Below are 16,767 nucleotides of genomic sequence, written 5' to 3'. Positions count from 1 at the left end.
AGACAGATGAGAGCTGGATGATGTGGAGCGTGGGCAGACGTGAAGACAGACATGGCCTGAATAACGAAAACAGGCGTGAGACATGAAGACAGACGCGGCCTGGATGTTGGAAAACAGGCTGGGACAAGGGAGACATGGGGGACGTAAAACCGGACGTGCATGACAAACAAATGTTGTGACATTGAGACAGGCATGGGCGTGGACGAGCAAACGTGTCCAGGCTACTGTACCCGGAGCGTGCGGATACTGGTGAGAGAAATGCACGAAATACCAACCTGCAGATGAGGATTTGAAGGACAAAAAATGGGTCAGGTAAATTCCGTAAAAATAACGGTTGACGTGCAATGGCTCTTGTCAGAAGGAACCGGAAGGTAGCTCTGTAACGTAAAAGGGGGTGGACATTACGGTGTTTTGAAGATGATAAAAAAAAATTTTTTTTTGCAAACATGTGGCGGGTTTATGGTGATTTTTCTTTTTTTTTTTGCAAACATGTGGTTATTTTTCTTCTTGTGTTTCACGTTTGGTACTTTTTTATGTGTGCTTGTGGGGTGGGGAGACTTTCTGCGACTCCCTCCAGCAGCCTGCCAGGGAGCATGCGCAGGGAGACATCGCCGGAGAGAAGGGGCGTGGATGAGGAGGAGCCAGCCCCACCCCCCGCCGGGATTGCAAGGAAGCCGGATGGTGGAGGGACCAACCACACGGTCTGCCGGGCAGCCCCAGGAACGCACCGGACGAGGTGGGGGAGGAAATGGAGGGGCGCTGGACTTGGGGTGGCTGGGTGGTGATGATGAGCGGCACTAAGTAAAGGAGGGCGGATAGAAGGGGCGTGGACGAGGAGGAGCCGCCCCCCCCCCCCCCCCACGGGACTGCGAGTGAGCCGGACGGTGGAGAGGCCGACCGCTCCGTCTGCCGGGCAGCCCCTGGAGCGCACCGGTCGAGGTGAGCTGAAGTGTGGAGGGGCGTCGGACTTGGGGTGACTGGGTGCAGAGGACGGGAGGAGCTGGGTGGAAATGGGGGCCGGTGCCGGACCACCCTCCCCTGGTGACCGTGTAGCGGCAGTGGCAGCGAGGTTGGGGGTGGGACAGCGGTGTCCGTGGCCGGCAGGAGGTAGCGGAAGCAGCCGGCAATGTTGTGTGGAGCGTGGGTGGCGTGTGTAATTGAGGCCGGACGGCCTACAGAATTAGCTGCGATGGCGAGGAAGCATGTGGAGGAGGCCAAAACATACTTACCTGGCCGGAGCAGTGTTCGTAGGGGACTGGCGAAAACAATGTGGGTCACACGAGATGACGCCAGCGTCGAATGACCGTGGGAGGGGGGCTTATAAAGCCTATGCCCCTCCCACAATCACAGGATGCAACAGCCTTGACAATTAGTGTCACCTTAGTTCGCCCCCTCCACCCAAAACGCAGTGTTTGCTCGATCAGGCCTGATCGGTCGCCCACACGTGCATTCACTCACACCCGCCCCGCCGCAGTCACAAATTATATATATTTTTTTGATCACTGCACAATCACTTTACAAGCGCTGCGGCGATAAAAAAATCAGTTTTGATATTTTTTTTATCAATCGCAGCGGCCTCCGATACTTCGCTAGCCTCCCATTTGTAAGACAGGCTTGCTTATTTTCTTGGGTGGTCTCAGGGAATACCCCCTAAATTTAGTAGTCCAAATGTCAAACAAGGGGTATTCTTCTGAAGAGACCTACAGGCTTCTTCTGACCCAGTCGAATGAGGAATGGGAACACTCATCTGACGAATCCAGCGGGTCAGAATATGAACCTGTAGAAAGCAGTGGCAGTCTGACCCAAAGTTCAGACGAGGAGGTTGAGGTCCCTGATAGCACCAGGCGTACCCGGCCCTGTGTTGCTACACCACAGGTTGTGCAGGATCCACTTCAAGGGCAGCAGAGTGGGGCTGGTGCTGTCGGATTACGTGGTGAGGCATACACCAGCAGCGCAGCCCACCCTGGACCTAGTACCAGCACTGCCATACAACATGGTGAAGTGGCGAGCACCAAAAGGGCAGTTGAAGCTGGTACGGTGGCACGTGCAATAGTTACCCCGTCGCAGCCACCGCACAGACAGGCCCGTAGAGCCCCAAGAGTCCCTGAGGTGCTGGCAAACCCTGATTGGCAGTCCCCAACTTCAGCCGCACCATTAGTTCCCCCTTTCACCGCCCCGTCTGCAGTTCGGGTTGAGACAGCTCAGATCGGTTCGGCACTGGGATTTTTTGAGCTGTTCTTGACTGCGGAGCTCTTGGACATAGTCGTGGCAGAAACAAAATCTGCATGCCACTCAATTTATAGCCGCTAACCCGGGAAGCTATTATGCCCAGCCTTTCCGGTGGAAACCCGTCCAAGTTTCCGAATTAAAAAAATTTCTGGGCCTTCTCCTCAACATGGGTCTAACTAAAAAGCATGAATTGAGGTCATATTGGTCCACGAACCCAATTCATCACATGCCCATGTTCTCTGCTGCCATGTTCAGGACACGATTTGAGGCCATCCTGCGTTTCCTGCACTTTAGCGACAACACCACCTCCCGTCCCAGAGGCCACCCAGCTTTTGACCGGCTCCACAAAATTTGGCCCTTCATAGACCACTTCAACAACAAATTTGCAGATTTGTATACCCCTGAGCAAAACATCTGCGTAGATGAGTCCCTTATACATTTTACCGGGCGTCTTGGCTTCAAACAATACATCCCAAGCAAGCGCGCCCGGTATGGGGTCAAATTGTATAAGCTCTGTGAAAGGGCCACAGGCTATACCCACACATTTCGGATCTATGAGGATAAAGATCAGACCCTGGAGCTGATCGGTTGCCCTGACTACCTGGGGAGCAGTGGGAAGACAGTCTGGGACTAGGTGTCACCCTTATTTGGCAAGTGGTACCATCTTTTTCTACACAAGTGTGCCCCTCTTCAGGCATTTGTTCCTAGAACAGATTGGCTGCTGTGGCACCGCACGACCTAGTCACCGGGGCTTCCCCCAACAGCTCGTTACCACCCGTCTTGCAAGGGGGGAGAGGGCTGCCTTGTGTAACCAAGAACTGCTCACGGTGAAATGGGGAGACAAGCGTGACGTTTTCATGCTCTCCTCCATTCACGCAGACACGACAATACAAATTGAACGAGCAACCAGTGTCATTGAAAAGCCCCTCTGTGTCCATGACTATAATTCGTTCATGGGAGGGGTGTACCTCAATGACCAGATGCTGGCTCCTTATTTAGTTTCCCGACGCACCAGACGCTGGTATAAGAAGGTGTCTGTATATTTGATTCAATTGGCTATGTACAATAGTTTTGTTCTCTACTGTAAGGCTGGGAGAACAGGATCCTTACTCAAATTTCAGGAAGAGATTATCGAGAACCTCATGTATCCAGGAGGTTCCGTGGCCCCAACCACCAGTGTAGTGAGCCATCTACACGAGCGACTTTTCCCCAATGTCGTTGCTGGTACCTCAACCCAACCGTCACCCTGAAAAAAGATGTTGTGTCTGTAGCAGGAGTGGAAAAAAGGCATGACACCCGCTATTTCTGTCCTGACTGCCCTGACCACCCTGCCCTATGCTTTAGGGCCCATTCACACAGAGCTGCTGCAAACCTCTCCTTTCACCTGGGACAAAGTGCATAATGTACTTCGCCACATCTCTGGGTGATTTGCGCTTTGCACATTGTCCCATGGGGAAGAAGAGGCTTGTCCTATAAAGGTAAAAAAAAAAATGAAAAAAATAAATAAAATCACTGGTAAGCAAAAAAGTTAACGTTAAATAAAAAGTTAAATAAAGTTTATATGTTCCATTCAAATGTTATTATAAAGTTAATAAATTTATTGCGTTGCGGCCTGTTTTTTTCTTTTTTGTTTTTTTTACCTTCCAGGTGGACCAACCGATCGACTAGCTGCAGCACTGCTGTGCATTCTGACAAAAGCATTGCACTGCTGTCAGATTACACACAAGTCGGTGTATGCGGCGCTGCAAGACGAGATTTCTACTCTGCAGTAAAAGATACATTTGCCGAGGCATATGAGCTGAGGGGGCAGCGGTGTTCATATGCTTTGGCAAACACTTTGTATATAAAAAATAAAAATAAAATCTCGGCAATGATTTATTCATCCACATCGATTGATGTGAATGGAGAAATCGGGTTTGCCAGGGCATACGAGCTAAGTGGGTATGGATGTTGGGTGGAGCTCCTATGTCCTGGCAGACGCCTTTCCCCTCCTTTTTTGGGGGGGGGGGGGGGGGCAGAGATTTTTTCATCCACATTGATCAATGCAAATGAAGAAATCTGTGCCATTCATTTTTTCTTCAGCCCAGAGGCTGAACGGAAAAAAAAAATCTCATTACCTGTATGCTCAATATAAGGAGAATAGCAGAAACTCCTAATGCTGACTATACATGTAATGATTGCGGAGACCCTCAAATGCCAGGGCAGTACAAACACCCCACAAATGACCCCATTTTGGAAAGAAGACACCACAAGGTATTCGCTGAGGGGCATATTGAGTCCATGAAAGATTGAAATTTTTGTCCCAAGTTAGCGGAAAGGGAGACTTTGTGAGAAAAAAACAATGCCCCTCATTGAATACCTTGGGGTGTCTTCTTTCCAAAATGGGGTCACATGTGGGGTATTTATACTGCCCTGATGCCTTTGTTTATCATTGCAGGCTGGCCACCATTTTCTTTATGGGCTGGTAGACACGGCACAGGTGGCAGCTTATACCATATTAATTTAAAATATGCACTTTGCTATATGTCACTCTGGTTAATTTTGCATATGATCTACCAGAGTGTGGCTCAGCACCTTTGATGTCCTGGTCTGTTTCCCTGTCAGAACGGTACATGTGAGGGTGGGGACTGCTTCGTCCATTCCTCCCATGACCATGTGCCTTGTGTTATTGTATTATCTCATGTATTACGGTAATAAAGCTACATATATATTTTATATGAGTGGTGTCCTCACTCTCTGTGGGGTTATTGGTTTGGTTTGTTTGGTCTCAGTTATTGCTTTGCCTCCGTTCATAATATTTACAGAATGTGGTACCCATTTTCAAAAAGGTAAAAAATGGTGAAAAATGTTTGAGGGCTTTCTACGGGACTATACACAGGATTATGTAACTGACAACAATATAATAAGTGATAGCCAACATTGTTTTACCAAGAACAGAAGCTGTCAAACTAACCTGATTTTGGTTTTATGAGGAGGTGAGTAGAAGCCTGGACAGAAGGAAGGCTGTCGATCGTGTTTTTGGACTTTGCAAATTCATTTGATATTGTCCTACATGGACGCCAATTGGTTAAATTGAGGTCTATTGGTTTAAAAAATATAATTTGCAGTTGGATTGAAAATTAGCTTTACGATCGTATCCACCCCAAGGTTCTGTGCTGGGTCTGCTATTATTTAATGTATTCATTAATGACAAAGGATGGGATTAATAGTGCTGTTTCTATTTTTGCAGAGGACACCAAACTTTGCAAAACGGTACAGTCTATGGAAGATGTTAATAAGTTACAATCTGACTTGGACTAACAAATGAGGTTCAAAATTGAAAAATGCAAAGTCATGCACTTGGGGGCTAATAATCTGCATGCAGAATATGTCCTGGGGGTGAGATTATACTGGAAGAGCCACTTGTTGAGAAGGATCTGGGTGTATTAGTAGATCAGACTAAACTACTGGAATATATGGACACAGGGGGCAACTATATGGAATATATGGACACAGGGGGCAACTATATGGAATATATGGACACGGGGGCAACTATATGGAATGTAGGGACATGGGGCGCAACTGTATGGAATGTAGGGACACGGGGCGCAACTGTATGGAATGTAGGGACACGGGGCGCAACTGTATGGAATGTAGGGACACAGGGCGCAACTGTATGGAATGTAGGGACACGGGGCAACTGTATGGAATGTAGGGACACAGGGGGCAACTATATGGAATATAGGGACACAGGGGGAAACTATATGGAATATAGGGACACAGGGGGAAACTATATGGAATATAGGGACACAGGGGGCAACTGTATGAAATATAGGGACACAGGGGGAAACTATATGGAATATAGGGACACAGGGGGCAACTATATGGAATATAGGGACACAGGGGGCAACTATATGGAATATAGGGACACAGGGGGCAACTGTATGAAATTGATGGACACAGGGGGCAACTGTATAGAATGTAGGGACACAGGGGGAAACTATATGGAATATAGGGACACAGGGGGCAACTTCGAAATTGATGGACTCAGGGGGCAACTGTATGGAATGTAGGGACAAGGGGCAACTTTATGAAATGGATGGACACAGGGGGCAACTGTATGGAATGTAGGGACACAGGGGGCAACTGTATGGAATGTAGGGACACAGGGGGCAACTGTATGGAATGGATGGACACAGGGGCAACTATATGGAATGTAGGGACACAGGGGGCAACTATATGAAATTGATGGACACAGGGGGCAACTATATGGAATGTAGGGACATGGGGCAACTGTATGGAATGGATGGACAAAGGGGGCAACTATATGTGGCAGGTCAGCATCAATGCTGGTGAAAGAGAAACAGATGTAGCATAGCTGAATATGCGGCTGTTCTGACAGTGCTGGTTGAAGACAAAAACAGATGTAACAGAGCTGTATATGTGGAAGGTCAGCATCAATGCTGGTGAAAGAGAAACAGATGTAGCAGCGCTGAATATGCGGCTGTTCTGATACAGTGCTGCTTGAAGAGAGAAACAGATGTAGCAGAGCTGTATATGTGGCAGGTCAGCATCAATGTTGGTGAAAGAGAAACAGATGTAGCAGAGCTGAATATGCAGCTGTTCTGACACAATGCTGGTTGAAGAGATAAACAGACAGATGTAGCAGAGCTGTATATGAAGCTTTTCAGACACTGTGCTAGTGGGGGAGTAGAATAAAGATGTACCAGGGCTGTATAGGAAGCCATTCAGCCAAAGAGATGTTAGGGGACTGGAGAAGACACATGTAGCTGAGCTGTATATGCATCTATAAAGATACATAGTATAAGGTTTATACACAACTGGAGTACAGCTGAAATGAAAACAAATCTACATCGGAGCTGGTGGTGGGGGTTGGTCAAGCTTTTGGGCTAATGTATAATATGGAATTATAGTTTTTGATGCACAGAATGGGTTTGTAAGAGATCAGATAGATATTGTGTGTAAAACTGCAGAACAGCCACATGTTACTGTACACTGAGCTCACTTATCACAGCTCTCTGATGATTCCCCAGCAGTGGGAGGGGCCTCAGACACTGCAGGCTGCCAGACTGATGACTCATAGTCTTCACATGAACTAGCACGCAGGACTCAGCCAGACTGATGACTCATAGTCTTCACATGAACTAGCACGCAGGACTCAGTTCTCAGTGTGATGTCATAAGGAGGCGTGGCTGGTCTTCACTCTAGCTGCCTAAGCCCGCCCAGCCTTAGCAGCAGAAAAAACAGGAAGTGAACAGCAGAGTGACTGCAGGGAAGGACGAATAAGCGAGATAAGAATACCCCTTTAAAGGGTTTCTGTCATCAGAAAAATGGGCATTAACCTGGCTCACATTAGCGATGTGCTAATGTCAGCTGAAGATAACTATTTGTCCCATGTCACTATGTGCTACCGTTATTTAGAAAAACAAACTTTTATAATATGCAAATGAGCCTCTAGGAGCAGGAGGGGCATTGCACCTGCTCTTAAAGGATTTGTTCGCTTACCTCTTTCCACGCCCTTCTACACTTGATTGACAGGGCCAGGGCAGCATTGGTCTCCTGTCTGCCGGGGAAATCTGACGCCTGTGCCGTCCCGTTCAGTATTCGGCACAGGCGCAGTAAAGGAAGGACATTCGCCGACAGCTGGCTTCCTCAATGCAGCTGTGATGAATACGTCACAGTGAGGAAGCCGGCTCCCGGCAAACGTCCTTTCCTCACTGCGCCTGCGCTGGCGAGAGATTTCCCCAGCAGACCGGAAACCAACTCTGCCCTGGGCCCGTCAATCAAGTGTAGAAGGGCGTGGAAAGAGGTAAGCGAACAGAGCCTCTAGGAGCAGGTGCAACACCCCCCTGCTCCTAGAGGCTCATTTGTATATTATAAAAGTTCGTTTTTCTAAATAATGGTGGCACATAGTGACATGGGACTAATATAGTTATGTTTAGCTGACATTAGCACATCGCTAATGTCAGCCAGGTTAATACCCATTTTTCTGATGACAGACACCCTTTAATGTAATGGACAGAGCTGTGTAGTTCTAGTGTTTATTTCTGGGTGTCAGACCCTTGTCGATCTGATATTGATAGGCCATAAATATAAAAATCACAGAAAACTTCCTTAGGACGTTCAAGTTACAGGTGATAGAATAAGATTCTTCAAAAATATGCAAGGCTAAGAGTGGTTTCCACATGAAAAGCTTCATTCACATTTCAGTGTTTGGTCAGTGCTTTCAATCAATGATTGTGAGCCAAAACCAGAAGTCGAGCCTTCACAGACATAAGGGAAAGATCTGATCCTGTTCTGTGTTTAGAGCCGCACCTGGTTTTGGCTTAAAATCACTGATGGAAATCTAACATAAGGATGTACACCAAATAAGCAATTAATCTTAAGATCAAATACTTAACAGTTTAGTTATATAGTAGACTGAAAAGTGTGAATTGATAAAATGTAAAATACAAGCACCAATACAACCTATAATTAATCTTAATACTACTACAAAGGATGCTTTGGTCTGTATATACCTTTGACTAAAACCAAGAAATCTCATTTAAAATGTGAATTTTAGTTTAAAAAATTACAGCCAATTGAACTTACCAACTCTAGCTGCAATAACTCCAGCAAAAAGAAAACTGACTGAGGTCAATGGACTTGAAACATCTGGTTTACTGGTTGCTGAGCTGGAGTTATTCCAGATATTTTGTATGCCGATTGTGAAGGACTCATGGAGAACACCACCTGGAGATACTGTAGGTAAGGACTCTCCTTCAAGAAAGCGAGTACCAATGTCTTGAAATGGAGAAACAGTAAGATCCAATGGACTTCCAGGCATAAAGACTGAGACCACACATAGGGCAAGGCTGCTGACTTGAGCTATGCCTGAAATGAATCCAGTACGAATTAGACCACATCTTTTCCTTAGCCAGGTAAATGCCACAGTTCCAATAATTCCAGAAATGGCAGATGCACCCATAAGGATACTGAGAAGAGAGCCACTTAGTCCTTGTGTGTAAGCATACCCAGTGGTGATACAGTCAAAGCCAAGGACAGTCATGTAAAGGAAAGCAAGACCCATGCCAGCCCAAAACACTGATTGGTTGTAGTATGCAACCCATCCGTCTCGGAATGTGCGAAAAGGCTCTGCAATTTTTTTACTACATATAGACGTTTCTGAAGTTCCAGTTGCCACAACACTTTTCTCTCCCATGAGTTGAACATCTTCAGTAGGTTTTTCACTGTTGTTGGAGTTTGCATCTATAACTTTTAAAATAAACAAATGTTATTCTTGCTGCAGACATATACAAAGAAAAATAAGCATGATTAAAAGAAATCTAAAATTATGAATCCCCATTACAGAAAAGGGTTTTGGGCCATATAACATAAATATAACACATTATAAAAATAAGCAAAATATGGACTTAAAAAAATTGGAAAATATATTTATTTACAAAAGGCTTACATTACAGCTTCCACAAAATGATAAACTTTAACTTTACCAGGGCATGTCTTCATGAGACATCTTTAATTTGCAATCACTGTCAGTCATTTTGGAGGCCATACTCCACCAAGCCAATTGCACCAAATAATTGGTCAAGACGTGGCCTTTTCCTGGATCTCCTTGTACCTCACTAACACAATATTTACTTTCTCCCACTCGCAAGCTTCCTCGTTTAACCCCCTCTCTTTTGAGACTCTATCCTGAGACCCCTACTCAAATATATCCTGCTTTCTACTGTTTCACAAGTCTGCTGCCTTGGAATAACCTTTCATTCAGCCTTGTCTTACAAATTGCACATCTAAGCCTTTACCACCTCCACCTCAAAAACATTTCTCAAATCAACTCTTTCCTAAACCGCAAGTCACAGGTCAACAAAATACTAATACCCCTCATTGACTGCATATTACTATATATTATTGCATTATTAAATATTAGTGCATTAGTATTAGCATTATTACATATTAGTGTATTATTAAATATTAGTGCATATTACTCCCCCCCAACATCCTGTGGCTTCCCCTTAATCTTTCTCCCCTCTAATCTAACCTAAACTCTGATCCCTAGTTAATCGACTTTTCCCCTTGTTCCACCACTGCCAATTCCTTTATTGGGTATCCATTGAGCAGTGAATTCAGTTTAACACCATTTTGACCACTAATTTAATAGTATGTCAGCAGGGTACGAGAGGTGTATGGAGCAGGGTCATCAGTTGGCACCTGGCTCCAACAACCAAACGCAGAGATAACTCCAATCTGCCATTTAAATCCTCAGGTCAATAGTGACTGCATCATCTGAGCACTAAATAGTGAGGCTCTGATCAGTTGTTATGGCAGCTTGGAGGCTTGACAGGCCGTCTGTAAAAAAAAAAAATTTCATTCCCATAGACTACAATAGCATTTTTTTGCAGTCTATTGTACAAGTGATCAGAGGATTGTATACTCAAGTTCCCTATGGGGACTAAAACTTACAGTGAAACACTGTTCAAACAGAAAAACAAACATAAAAATTCAAATCACCCCCTTTCCCAAGGTAACATATAAAAATAAACAATAAAAACTACCCATAATTGGTACTGCCACATCCAAAAATGCCTGAAGTATTAAAATATAAAAAAAATTCTTGCGCAGTGAATGCCATAACATAAAAAAAATAAAAGTCCATTTTTAAAAGGAAGATGGACATTGATCTAATCTATATTGATTCACGGAACAGATTTGTTCTTGCTGCAGACATATACACAGAATATGGAGATGCAAATAAATTTATTTTTTCAAAGTTTTTTTTTTAAAGCCGTAAAACCAAATACTATATAAATTTGGTATTGCCACAATGTACTGACCAGTAGATTAAGATTGTCATGTCATTTTAGCACATTTTTCAATACAAAATAAAGTAAGTGAAACGGAATACAATTTGTTCTACAAAAAATAAGCCCTCAAAAGAGTCTCGGAAGGCAGGGAAGAAAAAATGAAAATGCAAAAATGAAATTGGCACGGTTCTTAAAGGGAACCTGTCACCAGTTTTATGGTGTCCTAACTAAGAGCAACATAAATAAGTGACTGATTCTTTTAGCAAAATGCTGGGTCACTTTTTAATTGACCCAGTCAATCTGCCAACATCTTGTATTGAAAAGCTCCAGCTCATAATGATGAGTCCTGAATATTCATGAGCTCCTCACTCTTCCCGCCTACCTACTGCTGATTGACCGTTATTTTCCATATGAATCACCAGCAGGTGGGCAGGGGAGTGGCTATAGCTGTTAATTAAATAAAGGTTAAGAATAAAGAGAAAATTATGGACTGGCACTCTGTATGTGTGGATAAAAACAATCCTAAATGCAATATAAAGTGATCACGTACAATTTAATTAAAACAATAAGCAATAAAATACACAGTAAAATTCAATAAATGCAAATGTCACCTAGGGGTATATAAATAAATACATAGATAAATCGCAAGATATAACTAAAGGTCGGTGGTATGAAACAAAGCAAGCAAATAATACAATGATTCTTTGAAGAAATATTGTAGTCTGTTCCCTACTCCACAGACCTCTGTGGGAATAAAAGGAGGAAAATCCTGTCTGACTGCAGATAGTAGATCAATGTCCAAATTGTAGGAGCAATGTAATGCAGTTTTGTATTGTTTTGAACCCTGTATAGGGTCTTACCTTCTCCTTGGTCGAGGCAAAATATGTGGAAATACAGCCTTCCAGACCTGGATGTTGAAGGGAAATGTTCTTTTAGAACAACCGCTGCTGCGTTGATTATCTCTGGCTTGTTCGTACGGACGCCAGCATGTCACGTAGTCACGTCTCAAGCCGTAGTATGTGATTCACCGCTGAAGGTATCGCGGGACTTGATGCCGAGATTTCGGATGGAGAAAACTGTAACAGGGTTCAGAGCGCTCCAATCTTTCGGGAGATGACCGAAAAGATATGGTTCAAATTTTCTGCAGATATTTGTAAAGAGGCCTCTTTGTTGTCCAAAAGGGAGTAGTACGCTGTTTCACGCCAGACGCGTTTCGGGGACCTCTTACCCCTTCCTCAGTGGCAGCTACTCTCCCATCTTGGACTGGCTATTTATAGACCGCCCAGGTCTGTCCAAATTAATGGTATGGAGTCAGTAATCCAGGATTCGGCTTTGTTTCTGTAAGTGCAGCTTTTCATGCGTTTTTTTCAACTGCATCTGATCCTGCGTTTTTTTATTTCCTATATGCGTTTTCTTGGGAATATTGTATCTTGCAGTAAATGGTCACCACCCAAAAGAGATGATCATTATATCATGTTGCATTTAAGTGAAAATGAATAAATAACTCTAAAAACGTTTAAAATGTTAAGAAATAATAATAAAAATACTTAGACATCAATGGATAATAAAATCTGGAATATAAAATCAATATGGAGCACAGAAAAATGTCAATAGAGAAATAGTTATCAATATGATTTAATATTCAGGGATTTGATCTGTGATGATGATGGTAAGGAGGTACATGTCTGGCCCAGAGGGGGGGTCTCAGTGCTGATAGACAGCCTCGACATGAGACTCTCCATCGGGTGTCAGACATGCAGCTCAAAATCTACAGAAAGCCAAAGATCTCTAGTTCGGCATTTAAACCCATTGGAATGAGGCTGCCGAAATCAAAGATAAGTCTTGATTCAGCTCTAGACATTTTTTCAATATGTTTGCCTCCACGCCAATGTTGGTCGATTTTTTGTAGTGCCATAAAGGACATGCCTTTCGGGTTTTTATCATGAAATTCTTTGATAACGCATGTTTCATATAGCCGTTCTTGATATTTCGCAGATGTTCACCTATTCTAACTTTAAGGGATCGTTTTGTCCTCCCAATATACTGCTTATTGCAGGGACATTGGATCAAATAGATCACGCTTGAGGTATTGCAATTGAGGAAGCTTCTTATAGTCATTGAAAAATTATTTTGGGTTGAAGTAACTTCTGTAATCTTTTTAGGGGGTTTGGTTATCTTACAACCTTGGCATTTGCCACATCTAAAGAACCCTTTTAGGTTAATCCAATTGTTTAAATGAGGGGAAATTTTATTGGATTTGTGTTTGATAGAAGGGGCAATTTTGAGTCCTAGATTTTGCGCTCTTGTATATATAATTTTCGGTTTAATAGGTATGAGTGGGCCTATTGTTTTATCTTGAGTTAACAAATTCCAATATTTGTTGATGATATGTTCAACTTGTTTATATTGTGTAGAAAAGGGCAATATCATCCTAAAGTCTATATTTTCTCCCCCTGTACTATTTTTATTATTATTCGCAAAAAAGGATTCTCTAGGTATCTCATTTGCCTTACAAAGTGCTCGTTCTAGCACGTATGTGGGATATTCTTTTTCAATAAATCTATTTTTAAGTGTCTCGGCTTCCTCTAAATATTGAGAGTTTTCAGTGCAGTTTCTTTTGATTCGACGAAATTGACCAAAAGGTACGTTCATCAACCAATGTGGCAAGTGGCAACTTGAATATAAAATATACCCATTCCTCGCTGTTGGTTTTTGGAATGTTCGACATATATATTTGTCTCCCTTTTTAGTAATATTTAGATCTAAAAATTCTGTCTCCAGTCTATTGATGTTAGCTGTAAAAGTCAAGTTATATGTATTGATATTAAGTTCAGAAATAAATGACTGTAGAGTAGTTTCATTACCCCTCCAGATCAGGATAACGTCATCAATATATCTCTGCCAGAGTACCAGGTTGCCCCCTCTAGATGGATCAATGAACAAACTCTCCCAATATGCTAGGAATAAATTTGCATAGCTAGGGGCAAACCTGGTACCCATGGCAGTTCCTGTTATCTGGAGGTAGTAGTTCTTCTCAAAATAGAAGAAGTTGTGTTCCAATATATGTCTCACTCCCTCTATTATAAATTTGAGTTGTTCTTCTTTAAATTTATCTTTTTCTAATTGAATCTTCAAAGCATTGATACCTTGATCATGATTGATCACCGTGTACAATGATTGTATATCGAGAGTTGCTAAAATCCAATCATCTTCTACTGTCAATTTTTCTAAAATTTCTATAATTTGTGTGGTATCTTTTAAATATGACACTGTTTTTTTAACTAGCGGTTGAAGCCATGAATCAATATATTTGGACAGATTAGCCGTTAGAGAACCGATGCCAGATATTATGGGACGGCCAGGCGGGCTAACAGGGTCCTTATGCACCTTAGGTAGGCAATAAAGGACTGGAAGTCTGCCTGAACTAAATGAACAAAATAATATTATCAATTTGAGTAATGTAAACCTCACCCAAGCACAAACGTCACTTCTTAATAAAGGACTTAAATTTGCCCCATCTGCAAAATTAAACAAGTTTGACACTTACATTGGCATACAAAAATTCATAAGGAATCTTTGCCTAAAAAAATACTTTTTAAAAAATCCAGTAGTCCCACAGATACAAATAACTAATGAATTTCCACATACAAATCTAAAAAATAAATCAAAAAAATTTCCCAGAAATGAAATAGGACCGGAACTATCTGGATTCCAAAAATGTGTTGAAACAGATTTAAGACATTTAAAGGAAAAACGTATCCATAAAAATAATTTATCAAGAAAAGAAATATTGTCAATTAGAGAGTTTCAAGAAAAAGAAGAGATCACTATACGGCCCGCAGATAAGGGGGGCGCTATAGTGATCATGAACACTAAAGATTATAATAATGAGTGTTGGAGACATTTATCTGATGCCAACACATATAAAATACTTAAGGGTGACCCAACTATGACCTTTAAAGAAAAATTGCTGAAATATAGCAATAGAGGATTACACCTGGGGATCCTAACAAAAGCAGAATTTGATTTTATTGTGGGAACGCCAGGCAGACTTCCAGTCCTTTATTGCCTACCTAAGGTGCATAAGGACCCTGTTAGCCCGCCTGGCCGTCCCATAATATCTGGCATCGGTTCTCTAACGGCTAATCTGTCCAAATATATTGATTCATGGCTTCAACCGCTAGTTAAAAAAACAGTGTCATATTTAAAAGATACCACACAAATTATAGAAATTTTAGAAAAATTGACAGTAGAAGATGATTGGATTTTAGCAACTCTCGATATACAATCATTGTACACGGTGATCAATCATGATCAAGGTATCAATGCTTTGAAGATTCAATTAGAAAAAGATAAATTTAAAGAAGAAGAACAACTCAAATTTATAATAGAGGGAGTGAGACATATATTGGAACACAACTTCTTCTATTTTAAGAAGAACTACTACCTCCAGATAACAGGAACTGCCATGGGTACCAGGTTTGCCCCTAGCTATGCAAATTTATTCCTAGCATATTGGGAGAGTTTGTTCATTGATCCATCTAGAGGGGGCAACCTGGTACTCTGGCAGAGATATATTGATGACGTTATCCTGATCTGGAGGGGTAATGAAACTACTCTACAGTCATTTATTTCTGAACTTAATATCAATACATATAACTTGACTTTTACAGCTAACATCAATAGACTGGAGACAGAATTTTTAGATCTAAATATTACTAAAAAGGGAGACAAATATATATGTCGAACATTCCAAAAACCAACAGCGAGGAATGGGTATATTTTATATTCAAGTTGCCACTTGCCACATTGGTTGATGAACGTACCTTTTGGTCAATTTCGTCGAATCAAAAGAAACTGCACTGAAAACTCTCAATATTTAGAGGAAGCCGAGACACTTAAAAATAGATTTATTGAAAAAGAATATCCCACATACGTGCTAGAACGAGCACTTTGTAAGGCAAATGAGATACCTAGAGAATCCTTTTTTGCGAATAATAATAAAAATAGTACAGGGGGAGAAAATATAGACTTTAGGATGATATTGCCCTTTTCTACACAATATAAACAAGTTGAACATATCATCAACAAATATTGGAATTTGTTAACTCAAGATAAAACAATAGGCCCACTCATACCTATTAAACCGAAAATTATATATACAAGAGCGCAAAATCTAGGACTCAAAATTGCCCCTTCTATCAAACACAAATCCAATAAAATTTCCCCTCATTTAAACAATTGGATTAACCTAAAAGGGTTCTTTAGATGTGGCAAATGCCAAGGTTGTAAGATAACCAAACCCCCTAAAAAGATTACAGAAGTTACTTCAACCCAAAATAATTTTTCAATGACTATAAGAAGCTTCCTCAATTGCAATACCTCAAGCGTGATCTATTTGATCCAATGTCCCTGCAATAAGCAGTATATTGGGAGGACAAAACGATCCCTTAAAGTTAGAATAGGTGAACATCTGCGAAATATCAAGAACGGCTATATGAAACATGCGTTATCAAAGCATTTTAAAGAATTTCATGATAAAAACCCGAAAGGCATGTCCTTTATGGCACTACAAAAAATCGACCAACATTGGCGTGGAGGCAAACATATTGAAAAAATGTCTAGAGCTGAATCAAGACTTATCTTTGATTTCGGCAGCCTCATTCCAATGGGTTTAAATGCCGAACTAGAGATCTTTGGCTTTCTGTAGATTTTGAGCTGCATGTCTGACACCCGA

At 42.1% G+C, this 16,767-nt stretch overlaps 1 protein-coding gene across 1 annotated transcript in view; it reads right to left on the bottom strand.

Moving 5' to 3' along the window:
* SLC40A1 (solute carrier family 40 member 1) overlaps positions 1 to 16,767 on the bottom strand; it is a 299,923-nt gene that overhangs the window by 67,449 nt on the left and 215,707 nt on the right. The window contains exon 7 of the mRNA XM_044304309.1: positions 8,821 to 9,483. Coding sequence (XP_044160244.1) covers positions 8,821 to 9,483 — 663 coding nt within the window. The remainder of the gene's footprint in view (positions 1 to 8,820; positions 9,484 to 16,767) is intronic.

This window comes from Bufo gargarizans, chromosome 8, assembly GCF_014858855.1.
Source record: "Bufo gargarizans isolate SCDJY-AF-19 chromosome 8, ASM1485885v1, whole genome shotgun sequence".
Taxonomy (NCBI): Eukaryota; Metazoa; Chordata; class Amphibia; order Anura; family Bufonidae; genus Bufo; species Bufo gargarizans.
The sequence above is the reverse complement of the archived record's forward strand: the minus strand, read 5'-3'. Positions and strand labels throughout refer to the sequence as shown.